At 46.2% G+C, this 27,700-nt stretch overlaps 4 protein-coding genes across 4 annotated transcripts in view; 2 read left to right on the top strand and 2 right to left on the bottom strand.

The window, feature by feature from the left end:
- Positions 1–12,537, bottom strand: part of LOC114429775 (E3 ubiquitin-protein ligase TRIM9-like) — a 29,935-nt gene extending 17,398 nt beyond the window's left edge. The window contains exon 1 of the mRNA XM_028398415.1: positions 11,730–12,537. Within this exon, the coding sequence (XP_028254216.1) occupies positions 11,730–12,537 (808 nt within the window). The remainder of the gene's footprint in view (positions 1–11,729) is intronic.
- A 1,213-nt stretch (positions 12,538–13,750) lies between these two features.
- On the bottom strand, positions 13,751–16,857 carry LOC114429777 (exocyst complex component 8-like). Its single transcript, XM_028398417.1, has 4 exons — positions 15,570–16,857; positions 15,240–15,493; positions 14,916–15,164; positions 13,751–14,564 (listed from the first exon to the last, which is right to left on the bottom strand). The coding sequence occupies exons 1-4, from the start codon at positions 16,717–16,719 to the stop codon at positions 14,160–14,162; spliced, it is 2,058 nt and encodes a 685-aa protein (XP_028254218.1). The 5' UTR covers positions 16,720–16,857; the 3' UTR covers positions 13,751–14,159.
- Positions 16,858–17,132: 275 nt separating this feature from the next.
- On the top strand, positions 17,133–19,800 carry LOC114429782 (sprT-like domain-containing protein Spartan). The gene is made up of 5 exons (XM_028398425.1): positions 17,133–17,865; positions 17,941–18,040; positions 18,126–18,254; positions 18,322–18,592; positions 18,667–19,800. The coding sequence occupies exons 1-5, from the start codon at positions 17,525–17,527 to the stop codon at positions 19,494–19,496; spliced, it is 1,671 nt and encodes a 556-aa protein (XP_028254226.1). The 5' UTR covers positions 17,133–17,524; the 3' UTR covers positions 19,497–19,800.
- A 3,977-nt stretch (positions 19,801–23,777) lies between these two features.
- LOC114429805 (protein FAM89A-like) lies at positions 23,778–26,965 on the top strand. Its single transcript, XM_028398451.1, has 2 exons — positions 23,778–24,137; positions 26,045–26,965. Exons 1-2 carry the CDS (start codon positions 23,889–23,891, stop codon positions 26,327–26,329), a joined length of 534 nt encoding a protein of 177 aa, XP_028254252.1. The 5' UTR covers positions 23,778–23,888; the 3' UTR covers positions 26,330–26,965.
- Positions 26,966–27,700: the final 735 nt, after the last annotated feature.

The raw sequence follows: 27,700 nt of genomic DNA, 5'->3' as shown, positions 1-27,700 counted from the left end.
TTGAACATGTGACGGCTTTCCAATACTGGACCTGTGAGGCAAATAAGCTCAGACAAACCAGTTGTTGACACCAGTCTGGGACGGCTGAGCTTCTAGGGACAGCAGCTTCCAATGCAGCCAGAGGATCACTGTGTGCAGTCTGACTTCCGTTCCAACAATACTGCACATACTGTAATATACACACCCGATATAGACCCTGGTTCCATCCAATCAATCCATCCACATTAATCATGTGGTAACATCTGTGGCTGTAAAGACTGCAGTTCCTCTAATGGCCACTTGGAGGTAGCTCTGTTCCTACAGACCTCCATGTTAACAAGTCTAAAAGTAAACATCTCTATCAACATGCCCGACCCAAAACTCGTCCCAATCAGGAAGTAGGAGGGGCAGCATGGTATTTTTTTGTAGGCAAACCAGGAAGTTAGCATTGCACCAGCCAATGGGATATTTCCATCCATCCATCCATTTTGCAGGGGCAGAAGTCTAAGCAGGGACGCCCAGTCTTCCCTCTCACCAGCTCTTCCGAGGGGATCCTGAGGCGTTCCCAGGCCAGCCGAGAGACATAGTCTCTCCACCGCATCCTGGGCCTCCTCCCAGTGGGACATGCCCGGAACACCTCCCCAGGGAGGCGTCCAGGAGGCATCCGAACCAGATGCCCGAGCCACCTCAGCTGACTCCTCTCGATGTGGAGGAGCAGCCCAGCCACCCGTCGAAGGAAACTCATTCGGCCACTTGTATTCGAGATCTCATTCTTTCGGTCACTACCCAGAGCTCATGACCATAGGTGAGGGTAGGAACGTAGACTGATCCTGCAGATGATACACAAAAACACGTCCAACACTTTTCTTTTTAACTTTATTGATTTTTCATTTTCTCTGGCTGTTTTCAGTCAAAACTACGTAAGTAAGACACGGTTGTATTTTAAATTTCAAGTCCAGAAACCAGCCAAGATCACGGTGTCTCTTCTTAAACGCCTTTATGATCATTCCTCCATGCTGCAGACTGGTATCAGGGCACACTGCAGCAGAATGATGTGAAATGTTGCCATTTATTACATATTTTAACATCAAAAATCTGGGCGCTACAATCTCATTACATTTACATATTTAGGTTCAAAGAGGTTAAAATTCCACAAGCAGACATGCAGAGACTGTATACATATGAGTAAAAGTCTGCACCGATGCCAGAAATATATTTGAACTATGAGACTCACACACACAAAAAGTGACTGCTTGTTGCTCTTACACAATGCTGTGTTAAATAACAATGCACAGGAGAACAATAGGCAGCTCTTATGTGTGTGGCTGTCAGCCCGAGGAATGCTTGATTGTGGCGTTGACCTTGTCAAAATGATACCCGGGGGACGAGAAGAGGGCCAGGAGGAGGAGGGGACGGATAAAACCTTCTCCTCCCCGTCTGCCCCTGTGTTTCTCCACATTTGCATTTATAAGCCTTTACATCCTGCTCTGTTTTTTCAAAGGAATCAAAGTCTCCACTTCTTCCTTAACGAAATTTTGGTGAACATGTGGCTCTGTTTTTTTGGCGAAATTCATTATCCGGTGTGAAAAAGCAGAGCAGACATGGAGGCAGACTGCAGCGGGTGTTAGTCTGCGACCAGAGCCAGTTCCTGTTAGACGTGACAAAAGAAGCAGCCGCCTCCACAGCGCAGATATGTACACGGCATGGATGAGTAGAGATCCACAAATGTGTTCATGGGGTCCACACAGAAACCCAACAACACAATGTCCAGGAACACAATGTGAAGCATCACTGCACAAATCTGACCTTTGTTTTCTTACTGTACATGGTTAGTCAATATATTCGGACATTTTTATTTCATGCTTAACAGGATGGACTCATGGGACTAACATGGAGACCTGGGATGCCCTGGCCTCCATCAGCTTTCCCTAGCTCCCCCTTTTGGGGGCTGTTCCTGGTAGACCTAATCAATCAATCAATCAATCAATCAAATCCCATCTTAGAAACATCACAATTCCCTCTGTCAGTTAACAGACCTGAAGAGACTGAAGCAACCAATTAGAGAACAGCCTCAGCCTCGCTGTTAAATAGCTACAGACGCAGTGCTTGTGACCATCGCCCAGCCATGGTGCCATGTTGGCAGCATACAAGGCAAAGAGGTGGAGCATGGGCGGAGCGAGAACCAAAAACTGCTCAAAGCTTAAACATGTTTATTTCTGCTAAACATTTTAACATAGAGGTCTATGGGCACTGACTGGAGCCAACCCCCTAAAGGCTGTGGAGGGAACTGCATCCACATTTAATCAGTTATTATTATTCTTTCAAAGACAGTATCGACCTGAAGATATTCTTTCAAGCCTCAGCCAGAGCACTGTGGTGCACATGGCTGTGCTTTAGCAGGACAGTCCTTCCCTGTGGTCTAGTCAGCCCAGCTGTGTGGAAGTATTAGTGCTCCACATCTGGTGGAGGTCAAATCCAATCTCCTTTTCCCCTTTCCTCCATTTCATCCCCTCATCCACACCACTCACCCTGCCTCCCTCGTCCTCTGCCACAGAGCCATTCTAGGGCTAATACAGCACAGTGGATGGTGCAGAGGGAGGATTTGTAGGCCAGGACAGTAAACAACACATGATTAGCACCCAGGATCAATATATACTATAGCCTGTATATGTATGAAGTAACCAGCAGGTGGTGTCCTCAGTAGCTATAAAATGATGCTAGAACAACCAGTAATAGAGGATTTCATCATAACCAGCTCTGCTAGGTGCAGTACTTTCAGCTAAATGCTACCAAGCTGGATGTACAAAGTCAGAAGGCCATGGCTTTAAATTAGTACTTTATGATCGAGTTACTGACAATCCATCCAACCACTGTGTCAGGATTCTTGTGGTTGACCGACAGATTTCATGCTGGTCAGGTAGCGTGACTAAATAAACCTTTTGTACATGTGGAGTCACAAAAAACACCATTAAAAAGCACCTATATGCAAACCATCAATATTCATGCAATAAGGTTCAGCGCCTAAAAAACACATCATGGCAGCAGTGCAGAAACTGCTGCAGATGTGCTTCATCAGCATTGATTACATATTCATACATTTCCTCCAAAAATATGTTGCTACTGCATCAGTAAAATGAGAACTCCAGCTTCCATAAACGCCATAGATGCTCCCGCTGCATGATGAAACCTCACTGAGTTCGCCACCCAGCAGCCCGAGCGCCGCCACACTCCCCTACGGAGAACTGGATTCCTCCCGGGACGGCTTAGATCAACTGTAGGCAGGGATGAGTAGCTTACAGACCCACAACTGCAGGCTTCCTTTTATCACTTTACCTCATGGATCTGTTTGAGGGTAGGAAACAAGAGTGCCGCAGAGCACGAAGAACAGCCCCTTCCAATCAATAATTGATCAGGGCATCTTCCTTATTAATACATGCAAAGGGAAGGTGGATTGCAGATTCCTCTGTAAAAGTACAATCTGCTGTTCAATGTACAGAGCGTCTTTTATGAATGAACAGATGCACGTAACCATGGTAACAGTGCTTTTTTTCTACTGTAGGTTGTCCACATTCTCCTCAGAAGTCTGCATCAGTACTGGCTCTGTTGCCAAAAATGGATCACACACACACACACACACACACACTCATGCATGCACACACACACGCTGGGTTTACTACGGTTACACACACACAGCCTTTCCTGCAGAGGCTTGCCAAAGGAGAGGAAGTGTGCATTAACCTACATTCAATGCACACGTCCTGCAGCACAGACTTCAGTTACACAGTGTGTGTAGCTATGACATTGTGGGGACAGAGTAATGTGACCTCCCATGAGGGGACCAAAATTCCTACAAGGTTATTTATTTAGACGGAGAATGTTGCCATGTTTTCCTTAGAATAAATAATGAATAATAATAAAATGAATATTTCAGCTTCATAGCACAAAGATCCGATGTCTATAATAAAATAAAAAGTCACCAACAGCTGTGAAAGCGCTCTGTAAGGACTCTTTACTCACCTGTGTGAGATAAAGCTGTCATAAGATCCTGATCGCCCAAAGACAGGCATCATTTATTATCATATCAATAAGTTATTATGTGCTACACATGAATAAATCTGCTCTCTCTCTCTTAGAATGACTGATTGAACATAACGTGATTTATGTTCATTCATTTGTCATTAATAAGGTCTCTGCTCTGGTCATCAGCAGGAGGAGATGCAGCGGAATGAATAGGTGATAAAAGAAACATGGTGGAGGATTGTGCAGGAAAGCAAGGTGCAAACGCTGATAAGGTAAATGATGAAATATGTAAACTTTATCTGATGAAAGTGGCAGCAACTGTAGGAAACACCACTAATCTACACACACACACACACAATAGCCAACAGGAGAGAGTAAGCACTGGTCTCATTGCCACCTATCGAATGAAATGAACGGTTTTGGCTATTGCCCAGTGGAAAATTAGGTATGCATGGGTCTGTCGATGCGATATGTACCATCATGCATTGCACGGTCCAGCGAGAATAATTAGAAGCAGTTTGAGTGCTGAGCCTTGTGAGGACATTTTCCATTGTTTTCAAATGACTGTCTGAGGGTGAAGACTTGGTTTTAGGTTAGAGGTTAGAATTGGATTTAGGTTCCAGTTAAGGTGAGGGACATGGCTAAGTAACTTTCTTTACTGTACCTAAGCTTTATTAGGTACTTTACTTAAGTAAGTTGAGTACAGTTTCAAAATGTGGCCTCAGTCTGTAATAGTATGGATTGTGTTGCTATCTCTGAAGTTTGAACCAATCAGCTCCAGTGATAGCAGAGCTATTCCAAGTCTAATATTTAGTTGAGTGACTATGCGTCACTATGGGGAAAGTGTGTTAAATCTACACACAGAATGCATTATACATTACATCACACAGGCAGCAGGCAGCTCACGCTTGTCAAAATGTTTTGTCAGAATCTCCGGGGGTGAGAAACAAGCAAGACAAACTGTTTACTGTCAATGTTAAATGATGTAACATGAGAGGAACTGACAACTCCGCTGAGCGAAGGAAATTCCCGAGTAGAGATACGTTGGATGGAAACGTGTGAGAGGATAAGTTAGAAACATCAACGCACCGTAGCAGACACTATATGGGACAAAGAAGCTCTTCGTCTTCATCTTTTAATATCAGGTCAGTGAGCCTGATTGAGTGTCAGGCAGTGATGAAGATAAGCTGGGTTATCACACCACAAATATGTAACAGCAGTCAGTTATGTCCTGCAGCAGCTTCGACCTGTGATGCAGAGGAGCAGTGTGTCTGCTCGCACATACAATACACCAGTCGGGATTGGTGTTACTACACACACACACACCATCTGCTTCTCTTCCTGTCTCACAACTACACACTTTATTATGCTAAAACCTGTTATCTTGTCACTCATAAGGTACTTTAAAGTCCTTTGAGTAACTGGTATGTGTGGGTTATTTATAGCATATATATACTTCCTATAACTCCATATACAAGCCAGAAACTACACTACATAAGCACAGGCCTGCAGGTAAAGGGTTAAATGGGTCATTAAGTTGTACCTCCTACCAACAGGGTAAACCACCAACAATCAAGAATGCATGATTATGTAGTGCCATGGCTGTGCAGTCAAAAAAAGTGGTTATAATGGAAGTCTATGGGACAAAATGGGAGACAAAAAGAAAATCCAGTGCTGTGCAAAAACTAATAATGCAATAAAGTCCATTTTTACTGATGTTTGACATGACCAAGACTGTAATAAAGGTTCAAAAGAATCCAGTCCACATTCACCTTTTCTATTAAAAATGAGCCATTTCGTGTGTTTTTTTTTCCAATTTTCAGCACCACCCCTTATAAAATTAGTGATTAAAGGGTTAAAATCCTGGGGGAAAATAATCGTTTCACTACTTTTGATCAGAACTCAAGTTAATTAAAAGGTCTATGCAAAAAAATATGAAAGAAATATTTATCTGATAGATTTTTAAAACCGTTAAAGTTAGGGGACGTTTTTGTCCCGAACAGCATGAAAGGGTAGTGTTTGCGAACATTGTGTACAGTATACTGTGAACATAGCTGGCTAGCTACCTTGCTATATAGTTCCTGGTGACAGTGTTATGCCATTTTGAAAAGGGAGAATTTGACATCATTTAATCATTTCAATCTGCAGCTGTGATGCTGCTACATGTGCTGCACAGTGCTGACCTGAAAGCCTGGAGGACTCCTTCCTTCCTTGTCGCCTTGTACAACATTATGCAAAACTTGTAAGATTGGTTGTTTTACGGTGCTCCCAGTGGCAGCAATCCCCCTATTGTTGCATGATAGTGAGCATTAAGCATGATCTCAAGATTACGCAGCAAACACTGGAGAACTAGTGATATTTAAGTGCAGTGCCGGCAGCTTTTTATTAGAGCTGGGTCACACGTGCATGCAGCGCACATAAACGCACGAGTGGACGCTCATGTGCTTTAAAATACACACTGTGTTTTCTGCTTGACTTATCGGAGGAAAAGTGGATCAGTGTGCCTTCCTCTGCGTTCCCACAGCGAAAGTTCATCCGCTTCACTTATGCATATTTATGCCTTCCGAATGTGTGTCAGAGAGCGAGTGTGTGTGTGCTTCAATCTGTGTGTAATCTGTGGAGTGGTCAGGCCTGCAGGCTGCTCCGCCATGTATTTAGTGTTTGATTTAGAGTGATGATCCAATTGTTTTTCCTTCATAATTCTCTGGTCTCACGTGTTCTGAAGACGTTGCAGACGCACGCAGAATTCTGCCATCTTTAGCTGAATCATAGCAGCTGCGCTAGTTTGAGTCTGATTTGATGCAGCGTGATGTGTGTACTACAAACGCACAGAAACAGCCAATCCATGCATATTTCCCTTGGGCCCCTACAATTCCAGCTCCACATCACAAGTGAGGAGAAACGAAGCTAAATCTTGGGAGCGAGGAGCCAAATGGAAAAAGAAAACACACACCAGTCCCAATCATTCGAGTTCAACCGATGTGCGTAAATGCTTTAATAGATTGAACTGTCTGTGTTTGTAGTCTTTGAAATGTATCGAATTCCATAGTGTTACCTCGGTACTAATCAAAACTGCATCCATAGCAATGCTCTCTTAAACATAGCACCAAACTTATGGACTTGCTGTAAAAACCGAGCAATTCTGCAAATATTTTTGAACAGAGCGAGCAGCCAGTCATCAGATAAAGCCTGCCCCATTTTAGATAACCAGCAACAATTGGTACAATAAGATTTGTATAGAGTGGAACTGGCTTCGACGGTGGATCGTCATGATAGCAAGTGAGATAGCAAAGCCACGCTGATAATGACTCAAACCGATCAGCCTCCTGTGAGGAACTTGTAGTACCAAGGAATCTGTTTTCCATATTGAGACAAGCTATGGGACATTTCTGTTGATTGGAGCTGAAGCCCATAAATTCCTTTGACCGCTATGAAGGACTGTACCCTTTTACCCATTGGTTGCAACTTCAGCTTCAACAGTCTTGCTCAAGAAAACGCTTGCCAAGCTGTGGGATCGACCCTTAGGGAATAAAATCTCTACTCAACACCAAGCAGCAACTAAGCAGGGGGCTGAGAAATGAAGCTCGTGCAGAAATGTAAAAGAAACTGCAATTCCCTCCAAGGCCTGTAGGAGCTAAACATGTACATACTTGTTTTAGTTACTTTAATAACTATGTGAGTGCTCGTAGTGACATGTGGATGCTTACAATGCAAGCTCCTGCTTCTGCCCGTCCACACTCACGCACCACTTCTTTGCCTGTATTAGATGTGTAGGTTGACTAATGACGCTGTCGAGGGCTGGGCGATATGGCCAAACAATGTATCATGACAATTTCTTTCCATATCAGTCGATATCAATAATTAACACGATATGTAAAATCTATATTTATTTCACATTTACAGGAGAACAGTTTGTCAAAACATGACATGACCAATTTAAGCTTAGTTTCTCGACAGTTTCTTGATATTTTTCTTCAACTTTGTCATTTGTCACTGCAATATTTAAAAAATGAAGCTGCGCTACATCAAAGAAGCGCCGTTTACCCTGAGCATCTGAGAGCGATATCAACCCTGTTTGATATACCACGCTGGAGCAGAAAGCTCTACAATTGGATTTTGAGCACCTTGTGATCTCTTCGATCATCCGATTGGACACTGACTTTCTGTAAACAAGACAGAGACATGGCGGAGTATACTAATAGAAAGCCTAAAGTGTCCTCTTTTCGGAGAAAAACCCGAAGTCTCTAGCTTTTACCGTTCCTGAGAACATAGCAAATTTGTAAAATATGCGATGCCGTCGACTCCGAATGGGCAGTATTAGTAACATGGCTGCATGTGCAAGTTCTAAGTGCTTTAGGTATAATTTCAACAAACAAAAACAAAATAGCCAAAATATCTCCACCCTACAGACGTTTTGCGACCTTTCTTTTCACGATGTCTGTGCCCCTCTCACTGCTCTGGGTCGCTGCCGCAGCATTTTCTTCATTACTTCTCTGTCCGTTCATTTTTCTCTCACCACTCCTCCAAGTCTCAGCTCCTCAGGGTACAGCTCCACATGTAGCACTAGAGAGCCCAGCATGCAATGCGCATGCGCAGCATCACACAACGAGCATTATTGAACTTTTGTCATATGTTATTGAAAAAAGTTATATTGCGATAATTATCGTTATCGTTTTTATCGCCCAGCCCTAACGCTGTCGACATAATGAGGACTCGGATATTACGGACTTTCATCCGTAGTTACATGCAGTCTACGCACCTGAGCCGTGATGATCTGTAAAGAATTACTGCATATTATCTCTGCTATTGTTACCGTGGGTTACAATACATGGTGGAGTCACATACCCTGAAACTGGCATATGAAACAGGGCACCGCTTCAGCCCATCAATCAATCCATCAGCGTTCATGTGTCTGATTAAAGCATGGTTCAGTCAGGACTCCTAGGAGCAGGAAACCACGACAAAGCTACACCCACTAAAACCCTCAAGAGACACTCAACAAAGACGCACATATATATGTTGCCTGTTCCGAGTGTCAGCTGAGAGAGCTCATTCTGATCTCCCTCACTACGAAGGACACCGTATTAACTAAGTGGTTCCAATCTCTTATTCATACGCCGCTCATTACTTATCATCGCCCTCTCACTCTTGTGCTGTGATGGGATTTTCACGGTCCATTTATGAGACAGGGTGATGGAGGGGAAGATGGAGGAAGGGGGGGGAAGGGAGGAGGAGGGTAAACAAGGAGGTAAAAGGGAGACAGATGTGGTGAAGGGGGAAAAAACAGGAGAAAGAGGCTGAGATGAGCGTCGGTGAAATGATGAATAGAATGACTGGAGGCTTCCAATCAAATAAAATAAAGAGACAGACTGAGAGATTAGTCCCAATGACCCACTTACAAAAAATGCCTTTTAATTTGCAAAAAATGAAGTCAGGGTGTGAGGACGGCGATCTCACGGAAATGCTTTGCGACTACAATACCCCCCCCCCCCCCCCCCCCCCCAAAAAAAACACCTAACAATTATTAAAGTCAGGTCACATTGAGTGAACTTGAGTTGACCCTAACCTTGGAGTGAACTCATCTTTAAATTAATGAAAGAGTCATTAAAAAATGAATTAAAGCATAAATCACTTTAATCATCCTTTAATGAAACAGGCAGCTGTTTCTTTGGCAGGAGAGTTACGGGGGTGGGGATGGGGGGGTGCATTAGGGTGGATAATGCAGCAGATTGTGTTGCCTAAAATCTTGTCCCTGCGATGGAAGACTCACCCTGATTCTTTAAGGAAAAGTCGGGCATAGTCACACAAACAGCTGATCTGTAGTCATAGCTGGGTTAAACCATCTTTAGCCTTAGGCCATGGACTTAGCAATTGTGTTGCTAAATGTTGAGCATGCAGAAAAAAATCATCTGGTCTTAAGCAGGTTAGAAAAGACTGCAAGGTGTCCAGGTCCTGTGTCTGTAAAACAAGTCCAAACCATCATCCCTCCACCACCGTGCTGGACAGTGTGTATGAGGTGTTTCTGTGTTTGGTGTCCAGCATTGGTCTCATCTGTCCATAGGACATTGTTCCACAAGTGTTGTTCTTTGGTCAGATGCAGTTTAGTGAACCTCAGCCCTGCTTCCATGAGCTTTTTAGACAGAAGAGTCTTTCTCCTGGTAACCCTTCAAACAAACTGGACTTGTTCAGTCTTCTTCTAATTGTGCTGTCATGAACTTTTAACCTTAAACCATGCAAAGGAAGGCCTGTAGTCTCTGAGATGTAGCATTCAGCATGGTAAAGATGTCTGAAAAAGCCACTTAACCCTAAGGAACAACTCTGACCAACATCCACACAAACTTCGAGAACAGAAGTAGGCCAGTAACACACAGCACAGTGTGACCTATTGGAGTGATGAGTCATGTCACACACACACACACACACACACACACTGGGCTTTAACGCCTGCAGTAATGATCTTATTCTGTGTGAACTCTGATGAATCACGCTTTCATTTGGCCCACACTCAGTGAACACAACACAGGACTCTACACACAATGGTGCTTCCCTCTTCTCTGACTCAAAGTGCTTGTGACAAAGCAGTGAGGCTGTTTTTCACATAACACAAATATAACAACTGAAGGCACAGAAACACCAACAATCATACAACAACAGACATACACAACGGCTTTAAATGCAGACCAACAATTATACAATTGTAAGCATGTTAGCTCATCAGGGAACCTGTGAAAAGTGTGTGTGTGTACCATGTGCTGTGTGTGTACACTATGCTCTTGTGTGGGTGTGTTGTGTGTGCGTGTACACTATGCTCTGTGTGTGTGTGTGTGTACACTATGCTCTGTGGTGGTACACTATGCTGGTGTATGGTGACACTATGCTGTTTGTGATGTGTGTGCGTGTACACTATGCTGTGTGTGTGTGTACCCACTATGCTCTGTGTGTGTGTGCGTGTACACTAAGCTCTGTGTGTGTGTGGTGTGTGTGTGTGTGTGTGTACACTATGCCCCTTCGGTGTGTCGTGTGTGTTTTGTGTGGACACTATGCTTGTGTGTGTGACACTATGCTCTGTGTGTGTGTGTGTGTGTGTGGTACACTATGCTCTCTGTGTGTGTGTGTGTGTGTGGTGGTTGGTGTGTGTGTGTACACTATGCTCTGTGTGTGTGTGTGTGTGTGTGGTACACTATGCCTCGAGTGTGTGTAGTCGTGTACACTATGCTCTGTGTGTGTGTGTGTGTGTGTGTGTGTACACTATGCTGTGTGGTGTGTACACTATGCTCTGTGTGGTGTGTGTGTGTGTGTTGTGTACACTATGCTCTGTGTGGTGTGTGTGTGTACACTATGCTCTTGTGTGTGTGTGTGTGTGTGTGTACACTATGCTGTGTGCTGTGTGTGTGTACACTATGCTCTGTCTGTGTACCTAATGCCTGTGGTTGTGTGTGTGTGTGTGTCACTATCGTGGTTATCCTGGTGTGTGTGTGGTGTGTGTTGTGTTGTGTGGTGTGTTGTGTGTGTTTGTTTGTGTTTACACTATGCCTCTGTGTGTGTGGTGTGTACACTAGTGCGTCTGTGTGTGTGTTGTGTACACTATGCTGTGTGTGTGTGTGTACACTATGCTCTGTGTGTGTGTGTGTTTGTGTGTGTACACTATCCTTGTGTGTGTATGGTGTGTGTGTACACTATGCTCTGTGTGTGTGTTGTACCCGCTCACCTTGTGTTGTCTTCCACATGGCGTGCCAGCGGTTTGACGTCGTGCTTGGCGTGCCTCCCCTCCTCCAGACACTTGACGCACACCGGAGCCTTGCAGCTGCAGCAGAACATGCTAAAGTTTTCCGCTTCGTGATCCACGCACGTCGCCGGTTTCCGCGCGGTAGCGGGCGGCTGCTGGCCGCTGCCGCCGCTGCCTCCTCCTCCGCTTGCCGCCCCTCCTGCCGCTGGGTTCTTCGGCGGAACCAGGCGGTGTTTGGCGAGCGGACCGCGGGACGGGTGGCACCGCTGCTGGCAGGCGTTACAGTAGTACACGTCGCACTGCTCGCACATAACCGACGCGTCCACCGGGTTCCGGTCGCACAGCTGGCACTTCACCGCAGAAGAAGAAGAAGAAGAGGAGGAGGAGGAGGAAGAAGAGGCGCGGTTCTGCTGGTACCTGGTCACGATGGCCTCTAGCAGCCGGTTCCGAGGGAAACCCCGGAGCCCTCGCTCGTCCAGGGACACGCTCCGGTGACACAGCGGGCAGGTGAGGGAGCAGTGTCGGTGCGGGATGGTCGGTGGAAACACCCGCACCCCGTTCGGGGACTTGAGCTGGCACGGCGTGTAGGAGCCGTACCCGCTGTCCGTCTCGCTGTACAGGCTCATCTTGTCCATGTCCAGGTAGTCGTAGTCAGAGCTGCCCGAAGCGCGGCTCTGCACCGGGGTCTCCCCCTCCGGGGTCTGGACGGTGATGTTGCGAGCGCACGCCAGGCACACATTGTGGGAGCACGGAAGCAGGATGGGGTCCTTGAAGAGAGAACCGCACACGGGGCATTTCAGCTCTTCCTCCATCGCTCCCGCCTGTCGGTGGACCGCGGGGACAAGCCGCCTCGGAGGAAACGCTCCAGCACCGTCTGACATGGACAGCTCCCTGCACTGCAGTGCGCATGCGCGGGGGCAGGGGCGGGGACGAGAGTTGATTGATCGGGTTCATTAAAAGGCTCTGAAACGGCACAGGGCTCGGATCATCCAGACCTGTGACCCGGGTCACCTCGCAGTGACGTCATCATCTCTTCAGTGTATATACTTGTATTTACGTTTCCTTTTTTCATCATTTGCCATCTACAGCCCTGGAATCAGATTATATAAGTCAGCATGCTGTCACTGATCATAAATAAAGCTACATACAAAGCCTTTCTCATCCTCATCATGTGATGATGGCAGTAGCCTGATGCTGATCATGTACTGTGTCTGTCTCAGTCCACAGTGGTCCTGCCTGTCAGCTGGTGGCAGGTCAAACCTAAAGAGCAGAGGTGCAGGCTGATATCTGATATCTCTTCACATTAGCCCTCAGTGCTAACTAAACTTTTCATTGAGCCGTCAGCAGCCGTGTCCCTCAGGGCAGCAGCATTAACCCCACGCTGTGAGACAGCATCCCAGTACCTGGACCATGAGAATGATCTCCACACTACAACATGGACGTGTCTCCCAGTGAGGACTACCGTTCCTCCTGTTTCACGTGTCAGAGGTTATTTTATGTTTTGGTGTCTTCCTACAAAGGAAAGACTCCCTCACTTTGCCCTAACGTATTCAGTGTGTCAGTCCAACACACTGAGACATTTTTAGGATGTGTGTCATAATCTTTGGATGTTTTGTATTTTTTGTGCAGAAATGTCAAAAATTCTAAAGGGTACAAATACTCGTATAGTAAATTTTACAATATTATTAAACATAGTATGGACATCCTGTATGACAGCAGAGCTCAATTCTATGCTGTGCCATGTCTTCATTTGTCTACACTAAATATATAAGGGAATATATGGCTGGTAAATGCTTGTTTATCCTTAGCAGCTAGTCGCTAACTGTGTCTGTATGCTGTGACGTTATTGAAGAGGAGAAATCAAATGTTATATATATATATATAATGATTTATGAAACTACTTCTATCTATAAACTGTTAAAAAGTAAGAGCTTCCTATTCCAAGCCGCCACAAGAGGGCGATATAGGACGCTAAGCAAGGTCCTGCATGTGAAATGACAATGTTTTGTAGAATTAAAATGAAGATTATACTCAAGAGAAATGTTTTTATTCAATGTTACCATCAAACAAATTCAACTAGCAGTATACATTTACAAGAGCATTGGATTTTCAGTCATCCCTTTTAGATCAGTCCTAAGTTTGTGTGTGCAAAAAGCTGCACATGACATAGTTTGACATCAAAAACTGTATAGATTATCTGGGATTATAGATTATCTGGGTTCATTCATGACTTCTTTTAATTTAAGTGGATTCTTTTAAGGCAGGATCCATATGCAGTTCTTACAGCTTGTGGTGTAAATCAGTCCTGCAGTATCAAACACGGTGTGGTTCTTTCTAAATGAGACCTCAAGTTGCCAGAAGAGTCAGTAGTAGGGTGTGTAGGTGTATTCTGGCCACCTGTTCTGTTATTCTGGTGTCACGCCTTCCCCTCCCCTCAGACCAGGGATGTGGTGCTTTCCGGGTTGATCCGGACCGGCCTCGTGCTCTTCCTGAGGTCCTGCAGCTGTTTGGCGGGCTTCCCGACTCCCTCCTCGAACCTGCGCTCCACCACCGGAAGCACGGTGTCGTGGAGGAAGGTGGCGTTGAGCACGATGAAGGATTTCTTCTCCGGGTCCTGTTCGCAGCGGAGGCTGTAGTCCACGTGCTGCACGGCCACCAGGATGATCTCCCGCAGGCTCTCCAGCAGCACCATGTGGAGCTCGGGGAAGTAGAGTTTCAGGCTTTCCTCCAAGAAGCTCATCATCTGCTTGGTGAAGGCCACGATGGTGTAGCTCAGGTTCACCCAGCAGTCGTCGCCCGTGTACTGCTCGAAGCTGATGCCGCAACCGCGCATTTCATCCTGCAGAGACAAGGATGTTGATATTGTGGAAGGAGGATTCATGTTTTCATGGCAGGAAATTAACCTTCTGAACCCCAACACACCTGAATTATAACTTATATATAATTATAAACACTAACAATGGAAGACATTTTCCCACTGCCCTTGAAGGCATCACATGTGATGCTGCACCACAAATTAACTGAAGAAAGAAAACTTCTGCTTCCCTCTGCATAGAGTGCAGTCACATGACCAAAGAGCAGTCCCATGACCAAAATTCAATCAATTGTCTGATCGTCAGGCCTTCTCTTAAAAAAAGTCCAATATCTAAACTTAGTTCTTGACCAATGAACAATAAAGACAACACCTCACCTTGAGTTTAGTCAGAGCCTCTGGAGTCATGAGGTTCATCCTCCTCCACATCTCCTCAGAGTTCCTGTGCTTGGTGGCCTCGATGATGATGTCCTTGTAGCTCTGCAGGGCTGCCTTGATGTCTTTCACGAGCAGAGACTGCAGGGTGAACGTCAGGTCCAGGCCGATCTCCGTCAGGTGCTGACAGTGCTCTTTAGCCACTTTAACGCACTCTGCGGCCGTCGACAGGCTCTCCTTACTGTCAAACACCTGGTGGCAGAAGAAACCATCCTTATTGGCCCTAAATGTGTGTTTTTGTTTTTATTAGACTGCCTGCCCGCCTACCTGCTTGCTGAAGGCGTCCACAAACATCCTCATGGCCGATCTGGACCAGACCACGAAGGCAGAGTAGCAGCCTGTGTTCCCTGCGAAGTCCATCTCAAACTCCTTGGCGGTCTCCAGCAGGCTAGTGAAGAAGATGTTGCAGAGCTTATGGATGTAGAGCAGCGTGGCTCCTTCGATGCGAAGCTGCCGTATGGCCGTCTGGACCGCGGCGGCTCGGTTCTTCAGGAACAGCTCGCAGGCTTTGGTGGACTGGCCTGAAAAACAGATGCAGACCCCATGTTGTGTTAAGGAGACTTTCTGACAGTGTAAGATAGTAAAATGAAGCCGGACCTAGTCTGATGAGCTGGGACACAGCCCGCCGCGTCGCTTTAGGTCCGCCACGGAGTGAGCGGTCCGGAGACAACTCGAACACCAGGACCTCCGTCAGCTGCCGCACGCGCTCGTCCACCTTGGACCGGAGCTCTTTAACCCTTGGAGTGACCGGCTGGTCTTTGAGGTATTTGTTGAGCTTGTCCAGCAGGTCCACGGCGCCCTCGAAGTCTCTCTGCGCGATGCATACGTCCAGATCCTCCGGCAGCTCCTGGATCCACTCGAGGCTGAGGTCCACGCTCTCTTCAGCATCGGCCGGCTCGTCGTCGTCCACGTCGAAAGGATTGGTGGACACCTCGACCCTCACAGGAGAAGTAGGGGGCTCCTCCTCTTTTTTGTGCCTGTCCTTGGACACTTTGTTTTTCTTGGTTTCGTCCAGGATCTCCAGCCACTCCTTCTTGATCTTGCTGTTCTCCGCTTGGAAGATGCGACTATCTGGGAACATGAGGATCTTGAACATGTCCTTCATCGGAGGGTTGTCCTTCACGTTGACCACGGCGAAGCTCTCCAGGTCGTACAGGGCGTTGTATTTATACTTCACCGTGCCACGGCGGTTGGGTAACCAGGTAGCGATTAACAGACAGTCGTTCATCAGGAAAGCGTGCACCTTCTGGATGGGGGACATGTTGTCTACATCGAACTCCACCAGGTCTCCATTGTAGACAAGGTGCCTGCCTGGAGTGTCCATGATGCTTTTACCTCCCTCCACTTTTTCCAGCAGTGAGGTGAGCGTCCTCTGCTTCACCTCCTCCGTCTCTTTGGGGAAAGCCGCCTGCATCTCTTTGGAGGTCTCGTCCTTGTCTGTGGACAGCAAGGCCTGAGTGATGCTCTCCATGATGCTCTTCTGCTCCGTCAGGATGTGGCTCAGCTGGTACATTTCACTCTCCAGGTAGGAAATCTCTTTGGCCGTTTCGATAAACTGTCTGTAGTTCTTGTACACATTTTTCTTTAGGTTTTGAGCCGTTTCGTCGGCCAGGTTTTGGATTTTTTGACGATGCTCCTGCAGATCTCTGTCGCCATCGGACTGCTGTGACAACTGCTTGACGTAATTTTGCGGGTCGAAATTTGGCGATTCGAGCAGTTTACGTAGTCTGTTTCCCGTTTCCGACATCTTTTATCGAATGAGAGCTTTAACACAAAAGTCTACAAAGACTAAAACATTGAAGTAAACAGACAGGAGGAGAATAATCGAGCCTCCTTGGTTCACGTTCGCTTGCAACCCAAACAGGAAGCAGACAACGGGCTGACACCCTGACACGTCACGAGATTCAGGAGGAAAACTGGATGGCCAACCAAAACCATACCCAGCGGTTAATAAAAGATGTTTAGCCACTAAAGGCAGCAACATAAGTCATGTTACCACTTCGATTAATATTTCTTCATCTGACATTAACTAAAATTTGATCGATTTGATCACTATATTTTAGTAGAAAAACACTCCGGGTAACGTTGAGATTGACCAGACGAGCTCGCAACAGCTAGCTATGTCAAGTTTAGCATAATTACTCAAGTCTAGAGCGGAACTCGAGTTTTATAAGAAGAGGAAGGCATCACAACAATTCAAAGAAGTATCCATCTATGCAGAGGTACTACAAATAATAGCAAATTTGGCAATTGAAAGAAACAACATTCACAATAGATACATACTACGAGAAGGGCATTTGTTTTATTTTGACATTTCTACCGGAAGTTGCTTGTGTTGCTGTACTGCTAGCTTAGCTGTGGACTGACAGTTAGGACCTTCGTCCCACGTATAGATGTGTCCGTGTCTGTTGAAAACAGGACACAAACCCCAACATGTACACACACAGGTAGTCTGACGGGCTATGTTCCAGATGTGGTGACCCTCTACCAGCTACATTGTTAGATTAGCGTTAAGGAGCTAACGGCTAGCAGAGCTACAAAGCTAGCTAGTTATGGACGAAGATTTACTGCTGGCCATTCAGCTGCAGGAGGAGTTTGACCATGAATACCAGTCGTCGTTGTTTCCATCAAGTCATTTTGAGGGAAATGGGTTCGGTAACAGCAGCAAGAAAAGAAAAGTGGACACACCCGGAGGTGGTAGCGATGTTGTTGTTGCTCCCTACTGGAAGCAGCCGGCTCCTCAGCCGGAGAGACCGCTGTCCATCGTGGACGCGTCCTGGGAGATGCTCGACCCCAGCCCGGATGTCAGGGCCATGTTCCTGGAGTTTAACGACATGTTCTTCTGGGGGAAGCTCAGCGGTGTGGAGGTGAAGTGGAGCCCGAGGATGACCCTGTGAGTGGAATGGTCTGATATGTGAATCTGATGGTGGACCTTATGATAAACAGGTCTCCTGGTGCTCTCTCACAGGTGTGCCGGTGTGTGTTCGTATGAGGGCCGAGGTGGACTGTGTTCAATCAGACTCAGTGAGCCTCTGCTGAAGCTTAGACCCAGAAAAGACCTGGTGGAGGTGAGGCGGCCGGGTCATAATACAAGCTGCATAACAACAGTGTGATCTTGGTGTAAACACACTGTGATGTATTGTTTCCACACAGACCCTCCTCCACGAAATGATCCACGCTCTGCTGTTCGTGACCCAGAACAACCGAGACAGAGACGGCCACGGACCCGAGTTCTGCAAACACATGAACAGGATCAACAAGGCCAGCGGGACCAACATCACTGTAGGTGCAGCTCCATTTTAGTCACGTTATGTTCTGTGCTAAGAATGTAACCCCTCCCTTTCGTCAGGTCTACCACAGCTTCCACGACGAGGTGGACGTGTACAGGCAGCACTGGTGGCGATGCGACGGGCCCTGCCAGACCCGCAAGCCCTACTTTGGATACGTTAAGAGGGCCATGAACAGGGCTCCGTCTTCCCTGGATCCTTGGTGGGGGGATCACCAGAGGACGTGCGGAGGTACCTACACTAAGGTGAAAGAGCCCGAAGGGTATGGCAAGAAAGGCAAGAAGGACGGGAAGAGCACGGAGAGGAAGGCCATAGGAAACGGCACGACTGCAGGTGCGGCGCGTCTTTCCGTCGCATACGTGTTTATGCTGCCAAAATAATAACAGTTATAACAATGTCTCTTTCAGGTTCTGGATCACAGGATCTCAGGAACATCATCCCTTTCAGTGGGAAGGGCTTCCTTCTCGGAGGGAAGTCTCAAACCTTCACGTCTTCTTCTTCTCCCCAAAAGGCGCGCACGCCGACACCCTCGTCCAGCCCAGTCGCCTCTCTTTCTAAGGGCTTATTAACACCGTCATCCCCGGCTAAGAACCTAGCTGGCTTGAACATCCCGGGAAACTCCCCCGCCGTCAGACCAGCTGCTACATCCACGGGGAAACAGTCGCCTATAAAGAGGTCGGTTAGCAACACGAGGGTTTTCGTCAACGTCAACGGCTCACCGGTGAGAATCCCCAAATCACAGCGCAGCAAAGGCCTTAATAAAATCACACAGAAGTCCATCGAGGAGCTTTTTACAAGCACAGGTCAAAGGAAGTCAACGGGTCAAAAATCCAGCTCAGACACTAGAGAGACTAAAAGTGTCCCTTCTACCTCGTCCGGCTCGACCTACCCAACCGGATCCCCCACCCCGACACAGTCCAGATATTTCCCTCCCGACAGCGACGCTGCGTTAGGAACCACATCGAGGAAAAGGTCGCGGGATGGCGGCGACGTCTTTGACTTGTTCCGGAAGACGTTAGGTGGCGAGTCGGCGGCGCAGAGGGAGTCCATGCGGACTAAATTACCTGCGCTGCAGCAAAGAACCACTACTGCTACAACCGCATCTTCCTCCTCTGCAGAAGTGCAGAGTGTTGCCTCCTCCTCCTCCTCCTTCACTGTGATGGTAAGCTGTCCGGTGTGCCAAGCTAAAGTTCAGGAGTCAAAGATCAACGAGCACCTGGACTCGTGCCTCTCATGAAGGAGGCCTCTGCCTTGTTGAGTTCACATGGTTCCAGGTTTTTTGAAAGGTTGCCATTGTTATCTTAATACAACGAGAGTGGTTCTTTTCTTGGAGTGCCTGACAACTCGTGCCTTACACCAACTGCAAGCATCGGGTTTTACTTGAAGGTGTCTGCTGAGCTGCAAGGATCCCATTTCACTTGCTAGCTGTTTTATTTCTGCAGGTCTGCTCTGCACCCAGCTGCAAGGTCAGGCAGCACAGAGGGTTTTGATCTTATCACTGCTGTACTTCAGAGGGTTGGAGACATGCTGTGGTTTTATTTCCAGGGAAGTTTTTTACAAGTGTTTTAACATGTTAGATCTTTTGTTTGTATGGTAAATGAGGTTACTAAATATGGTAATGTGTTTTTATTGCTCAATAAAACATGTTCATTGTTCAGTTTGCCTAAAAAGTGGAGTTTATGACGACTTTCTTTCTCAAAACTCAAGTAATTTTAATTGAAAATTAATCAATGTTAAAGTCAGGTCCTTTATTAAAATAAACAGAACTGTACAGTTTGCTACTTGATTAAAAGGCTAACATTAGAAATGCTAGGCTAAACAGTGCTAATGTAAGCCTGAAGCTATGCTAACTATAGCGTAAGTTGTAGCTTCGATTTCTTACGTACTTATTAACCATGGTAGTGTGTTGGGCTACATGCTAACATGCTAATGATTAGCAGCTAACTTCTTTTTCTTCTACCAGTTCTTTTCTGAACTGCTACTATGCTAGCTGTGCTAAAATGCTAATGATTCACCTTTGTTATTTGCATAATTTTGAGCATGCTTGTTCAAAAATGAGTGATTATTATATGACATATTTTTAACTGTAGTTGACAGGGTTAAAACCAAGGTGGCGTGACTGACTGTGGAGGTTTAAGGTCAGAGGTCAAGCAGCATGAGGCCAGCTGCTGATCAGGGACACGCCCTCCTGTCTCTGTATGCTTAGCTTAGCTTAGCTTAGCCTGGAGCTGGGCCAAGGGGAGGTGATGGAGCACAGCAGCAATAACAAGCATGGCGTTTCAATTAGCACAGTCTGCAGCTTCTGGCTCACTGGCAGAGGGAGGAAGTCGCCATCCTCGTCCCCTCCAGAGGCCCCCTGGGTGGGGGAAAGCTGGTGTCATTGACGGCAGCTGTTGGTTCCAGCCACTCCTCTTTCCTGACCTGCTGTAGGTTGACAAGCTGACCTCCTCACACACACACACACACACACAACTTCCTTTTGTTTCTTCCTGACAGTGATGTATCCCAGAGGCAGCAGCAAGTTCAGCGTCTGTCGGCCTGCAGCCAGATGGGACTGAGGCACACTTTGGGTTAATTATTACCTCACGTCGGAGGTGACGGACCCTTTAAATGCATATTTTAGTCCTTTATCACTTAAATATTAGCGCACTTTAGCTAGAAAATGGCTAATGCGCGGTATTTTTTGACAGTTATGCAGCAATACACACAAAACAGGACACGATGCTGTGATTTAAAGGATCTTCCCAGCAGAGACGTAAGCGGGTATCTTTAGCCCATTATTACCCAGACTATGCTACGTGACTCATTGTGCTTTTTCTGCTAGGCAGATTAACACTATGGCTGCATGCGTCCCCGCGGGGTGCCATCATATGTCTAATCCTATGATCCCAGGAGGATGATGGTGGTGGAGGCTTATAGAGGGGACACTGTTAATAAAACCTCTGGCCTCTTTAAACTGTCAGCTGATGGCTAATTGTTGTTAGCAGGATTAGCACATGCTTTGCTTTTCAGGGGAAGTGATAGAATATAATGTTTTTTTTTATTCTTCACACTGAACATTCACTCAATGATGAAATAGATGGAATCAACCTGTAATTATGGAGCTTCAAAACAAACATGAACATGAAAGTGTGTGTAGCGTCAGAGGAACGGATACTAGCATACTTAGCTTAGCTGAAGCACTGCTGCTAGCGGCTCGACACTGGCCCCTTTGAGTAAAAGAGCTACTTGCTATTATTAGCATGCTAATTTTATTAGTAGCCTGTTAACCTGCTGCTAAAAGTGCTGTTGTAAATAAATGGCCAATTAGAAGCATAATAAGCTACTAATAAAATTAGCATTTTTAAATTCCTTTTTTATATATATTCATGTGTTTCTATGCTTTTATCTTGGATTATTTTAACTTCTTTTGTAACATAGAAGCATTTAGCATTTAGTAGCTAACTGCTAATGATGAAAGATGCGTACTAAAAAGTTGCCGTGTGTTTTTTGTAATTATTTTGACATCTCATGAGCATAAATAATGTAAGCTAGTTGTTTTTTTGTGTGTTAATAAAGTAGAATTCCTGCTATTATAGTTAAAGTCTGTGATTGTATAGTGCCAAAAATGTGATGTCTTTTTAGGTTAGCATGACGCTAGCAAGCTAAGCTAAGTCAGGCTTCTCCCCCTTAACGGTGACTATGAGCAGCACATGATCAGAATAATAATAATAACTAAACAATAACTAAATAACTAATAACTAAATAATAATAACTTTCGATACATGATTAGAATAGATAGGAAATAAGTCAAATGTCATTAATTTCAGTACAGTGATTAGAAATAGCAGCTTCAGGCTGCATCCATCTGCCTGACCCTCTGTGTGTGTGTGTGTGTGGTGAGTGAGTGTGGTGTGTGTGTGTGTGTGTGTGTGTGGTGAGTGAGTGTGTGTGGTGAGTGTGTGCGTGGTGTGTGTGTGTGTGTGTGTGGTGAGTGTGTGTGTGTGGTGAGTGTGTGCGTGGTGTGTGTGTGTGTGTGGTGTGTGTGTGTGTGGTGAGTGTGTGTGTGTGGTGAGTGTGTGCGTGGTGTGTGTGTGTGTGTGTGTGGTGAGTGTGTGTGTGTGTGTGTGTGGTGTGTGTGGTGAGTGTGTGTGTGTGGTGAGTGTGTGTGTGTGTGTGTGTGTGTGTGTGTGTGTGTGTGTGGTGAGTGTGTGTGTGTGTGTGTGTGTGTGCGTGGTGAGTGTGTGTGTGTGGTGAGTGTGTGCGTGGTGTGTGTGTGTGTGTGGTGTGTGTGTGTGTGTGGTGAGTGTGTGTGTGTGGTGAGTGTGTGCGTGGTGTGTGTGTGTGTGTGGTGAGTGTGTGTGTGTGGTGTGTGTGTGTGTGTGTGTGGTGTGTGTGTGTGGTGAGTGTGTGTGTGTGTGTGTGGTGTGTGTGGTGAGTGTGTGTGTGTGGTGAGTGTGTGTGTGTGTGTGTGTGTGTGTGTGTGTGTGTGTGTGTGTGTGGTGAGTGTGTGTGTGTGTGTGTGTGTGTGTGTGTGCGTGGTGAGTGTGTGTGTGTGGTGTGTGTGTGTGTGTGTGTGTGTGGTGAGTGTGTGTGTGTGGTGAGTGTGTGTGTGTGGTGTGTGTGTGTGTGTGTGTGTGGTGAGTGTGTGTGTGTGTGTGTGTGTGTGTGTGTGTGTGTGTGTGTGTGTGTGTGTGGTGAGTGTGTGTGTGTGTGTGGTGTGTGTGTGTGTGGTGTGTGTGTGTGTGTGTGTGGTACGAACACATGCTCCTCTCTCTCTTTCAGAGGAAAGTGTGTGAAGCCTTTGTGCCGGTTTCAAGGTTATTATTGTGTTATTGTTGTGACTGTGGGGCTGCAGGCTGGAGTGGGGTGGAAGTACAGCCCACCATCTGTCTTTTATACTCACACACTATTGTCTTTTCACACACACACACACACACTCCTGCTGTGACCTCAGATGTCCTGTCTGCACTGGTTTGTCGTCTTTCTTCTTGTTTTGAAGGTTTGAAGACAATGTTATCAGCCACATTGAAACTTAAGGTTGATCATTTGTTTTTAACTTTTATTGAAAATCATTCATTATAAACGTTCCATAGTTATCATTTTTTAAATATTTTTTATCCACTTTGTTCTCCAATAATTAACAAGATAAAAATAGAATTTACGAACCCTTGTCCTGCACGGTGTATGCCTCTGACGTGTGTGCAGGGAGACGCCCAGCAGCCACAGCGTTAAAATGACAGGAAGCGGATTTTACGGCAATTCACCAAAAAAACTGGACCGGAAGCTTTATTTCACAATAAAAGCTCGCCAGGGCAGTACAATAATTTTCCAAATGACTATAGTGGCTATGGTGTGTATTTTTGCATAGATCGAACGTTAGTCAATAAATAACAATGATAACTCTTCTTCTTTTTTCATATTCATTTTAAATTCCTGTAAACTTTTCCCCAGTGAGCTTTTATTTTGATAAGAACAGGAAGTTGGATCGTGTTGTTTCCGGTTAGCTTGCCGTGGCGTCGCTGGCCGCCCCAGAGAAGAAGAGCAGCAGCGGCCGTGGCTCGGTGTGGGTTAGTGGACGGAGTTACTAATAAATAATCGATAACGACGGAAGTATTTGTCTCTTCGCTTAGTCAACACACGCGTGACAATGAACGGGAAGTCAGCGAACGGCTCCGTGGGAGGAATGGCCTGTATAGAGGGTCTGCCCCCGCTGCCGAAGAGCCTGAGCGGGTTGCTGAACTCGAGCGGCGGCTCCTGGAGAGAAATGGAGAGGATGTACGTGAAGAAGACCATGATCCAGGACGACCTGAGCAGAGGCAGGAACAACGCCGACAACCTGCTGGCCAACAAGCCGGCTAACCTGGACGCTGCCCTGGCGCTTCTGCGGAAGGAAATGGTAACGTTAATGTTGGCTTCCCCGTGAAGCGTGCTGGTTTATCGGAGCCCTCCTCTCCCAGGCTCAGCCGCCTCCTGCCAGACTCCACTGAGAAGCCGACGTTCTTATTTAAATTAGGCGCATTTTAATACACTTCGTACACATTTTACTATTAACACTAATAATGAGTAATTCGGCATAATTAACCCTTAACGCAGCGTGGATAAAATCAACTTCTGGCTGGTTTTCGCTTTTTTTGGATTCGGATTAGGTCGGGGCAGTGGTAACCAGGAGGTCGCCGGTTCGAGCCCAGCTCCTCCCTAGTCATTGGCATTGATCAGTTAATAATAATGATAAGTTAATAACACCTAGTTAATTCTAAGGTCATTGGTATTTAAATAAGAATATGTCATTTTTTTAAAGATGGGGTCTGTCAGGTCAGATCAGGAACAGCTTTCCGTTGGATTAAGACAAATTAAGCCATCGGGCTTGTGCTGATTTCTACTGTAAGCTCAGTTTAACACCTTTTAGCTGTAGTATAAAAGTTTTTTTGATGACACACTTCCATCCATCCAGTGAGGTTTAACCTTCATCACACTCGCTGGGATGTGGTCGCAGTCAGACCTTATTACACTCTCCTGCCAGCAGAAAGGATTTTCATATCAGAGCCTGACCTCCTCCTCCTCCTTGCTGTCCTTGAATGCAGCAGGTTCCTGACTCGGGCTCCCTGGGCTGCTGTTAATGTGTTACCAGTCCACGTTGTTTCATAAGTTGTCAGGGTCATGTATTGTGAAGTGTGCGAGCAGCTCCCTGGTTGACAGGCTTGCATGTCTGTGTCCCTGCTGCACAACAATGCAGTGGCTCTGCACTGTCAGCTGAGCGGGTATGTGGGGATTGGTTTGGCATTTTGATGTGAAAAAAGAGAAGAGGGGGCTAAACGGTGCCTAGCTCTGGCGTGTTTGTGGGGATTTTAGTGCATTTCTGTAATTCTTATTACATAATAAACTACATCTTTTTGGGTTTTGCATTGTTGGGTGTTGACAGAGGACACAATCTGGATCTTATTTGTGTGTTTACATTGATGTGTAGCTTTAATTCAGAATTGTTCTGAATGGTCACGTTTCTGTCCAAGTCCAAAATGACTGTCTTTCATTTCGGAACCTATTATTTTCTCACAAATTATATTTGATTCACAACGAAGGCCAGGCAACAGCTAACAGGTGCAGGTGTTCAGTCCACAATACGATCCAAAGTAAAGATACATTCCAGAGACATTTAGGGCTGCGCTGCAACCTCAAATCTCTGAAACATCCGGACGATTAGGGTGGATACTGAGGCATTCCCAGGCCTGTCAAAAGATGTAATCCTTCCTCTGCATTGAGAGGGGACCTGGTTCAGATGCCTCCCTGTCAGTCGTTTTGGGCGTGACCATCTGGGATGAGGTTTTGGGGCAGGACCCAGGATACACTAGGAGATTTTGTTTTTACAGATTATCCACCATGTTGGTAGAGTGTAGGCATGTTCATCCAATCAGATGCAGACAGGAAAGGTTGACCATGGAAGCGCACCTGCACTGTCGTTCTCGCTTTGCCTCCACTTTGCTTCCTCAGAGGACCTTCTGTTTTTTCTACATTACCCTCACCTCCACCTTCACCACCTCCTTTACACAGCAGCTATGTTCAGGTCCAGAGTCCTGAGCTCAGTCACAGAGGGTTGGGTGTCAGGTTCCGTTTCATTCTCACAGCAGGAGGACAGTAGCATTGTAAATATTGATACCTAAAGTATTACTTATTGATCTCTGTGAGTACATCTGAATGAAGCCGATCATGGCCTGTTACTGGCTGAATGCGGTCCCTGTAACAGAGCAATGAATGCAGCACTGTTCTGAACCACTTGAGTTAATCGTGCTTCTTCTCCCCCCTCTGCAGGTGGGTTTGCGTCAGCAGGACATGTCGCTGCTGTGCCAGCTGTGGTCTCTCCACGAGTCCATCCAGGAGTACAAGGGCAGCTGCCAGGACCTGAGCGCCGCCTCCAGCCTCAGCATGATGGAGAACGGCTATTTCGACGAGGACGACGAGTACTACCCGGAACCTGGCGCAACCCCTACAGGAGAGCAGCCGGACGGAGACGTCGGAGACGGGACGCCGTCGGCCAAGAACGGGAGCAGCGGCGGAAAAGAGGACAGCTGGGACTCCTTCCACGTCACCATCTGAGGCCCCGATTCTCGGCTTCTTTGTGTTTTCTTTGCGCTGCAAGCTGGATTTCTGTGGTGCGACAGACTGGGGATAAGTTGGAGGAAGGGGGACGTGGCTGTGGCTGACTGCAGGAATGTAAAGCTGCAGCTTGACTTCCACTCCTCCTCAGGTGGAACAAACACCTGCTTGTGCTGCAGAATGTTCTTATTATTATTATTATTATTATTTTTGCAGCATGACCAGGAGCTTCATCAAAACGTGGCTTGCTGACCCTCAGGAGTTCAAACACTAAGACTCCAAATACTCATCATTAGGCTACACAATATAAAAATCCGCTTCTCCTCTAAACCAGCCAGTCACTGTTTTTTATTGTTAGTTATACAAAAATATATGAACAAAGTTTTATTTATTATATAATATAAATAACAACATATTTGCTTACCAGTTCTAGAGACGTTTTTCTACCGCTCCACTCCAGAGGTTGTGGATCTCCACACACACACAGAGGAGGTGGAAGTTCTGACTCTGCAGCTGTTGGAGACGTGTTAACTTGTGTGTTCATATACATACATAACTCCAGACGATCAAAGACAGAAGTGATGCAACATGAATGGAGACTCTGGAAATGTGAAGTGTTCCAAATGCTGGACACAGTTTTTTTTTTCCACGCTCGGTGCGTTCGGCTGCAAGATGGCGTGCTTCTGGAACCTTCTGGAATCTGTAATTTTTTTAGCATCACCTGTAATCAAGACGCACAGAGGAGTCAGAGCAGTTTATTACCGCTTGGATCCTGTATTATCGTGGTTGTAGGACCATCATTCCTCTGCATAATAACAGTGCTCAGTAGGTTAATTGCTGATCTCTGGCAGCAGTGTTTGCAGCTGTTTCCAGATCTTATACATTTGGCTGCATCTCGGTTCAGTTTCTTTTATTAGATAACATCACAACATGGTTATTCAAGGTAAACGTACTTTACGGGTAGCGATCGGACAAGATGGCCCCACCTGCTGCCTGGAAAGGCATTCGTAGCAGCGGTTAGTTCTTTCATCCTTCAGAAAAAGCAGGCCACAGAACTGGTGTGATTGACCAATCAGAATAGAGCATTCAGATTGGTAGGGGACAGTAGCAGCCCCCCAAAACTGAGACACAGCAGAGAACTGTGTTGGAACAAAAGAAGGAATTACCATTGAAAGTAATCCTCATGCTAAAATGACTTCCGTGTAACCAGCTTTGAAACTATATCGGATCTAAGTATCACTAAGAGTTGCTGCGATCAACTCACGATTTGCACTTGCTATAGTTGGAATGTTCATTCATAACCACATAACCGAAGTAATCTAACGAATGATTTGTAGCTAATTATTTCTGCTCACTGCGGCCTTGCTAACC

This window comes from Parambassis ranga, unplaced genomic scaffold (assembly GCF_900634625.1).
Source record: "Parambassis ranga unplaced genomic scaffold, fParRan2.1 scaffold_21_arrow_ctg1, whole genome shotgun sequence".
Lineage (NCBI taxonomy): Eukaryota > Metazoa > Chordata > Actinopteri > Ambassidae > Parambassis > Parambassis ranga.
The sequence above is the reverse complement of the archived record's forward strand: the minus strand, read 5'-3'. Positions and strand labels throughout refer to the sequence as shown.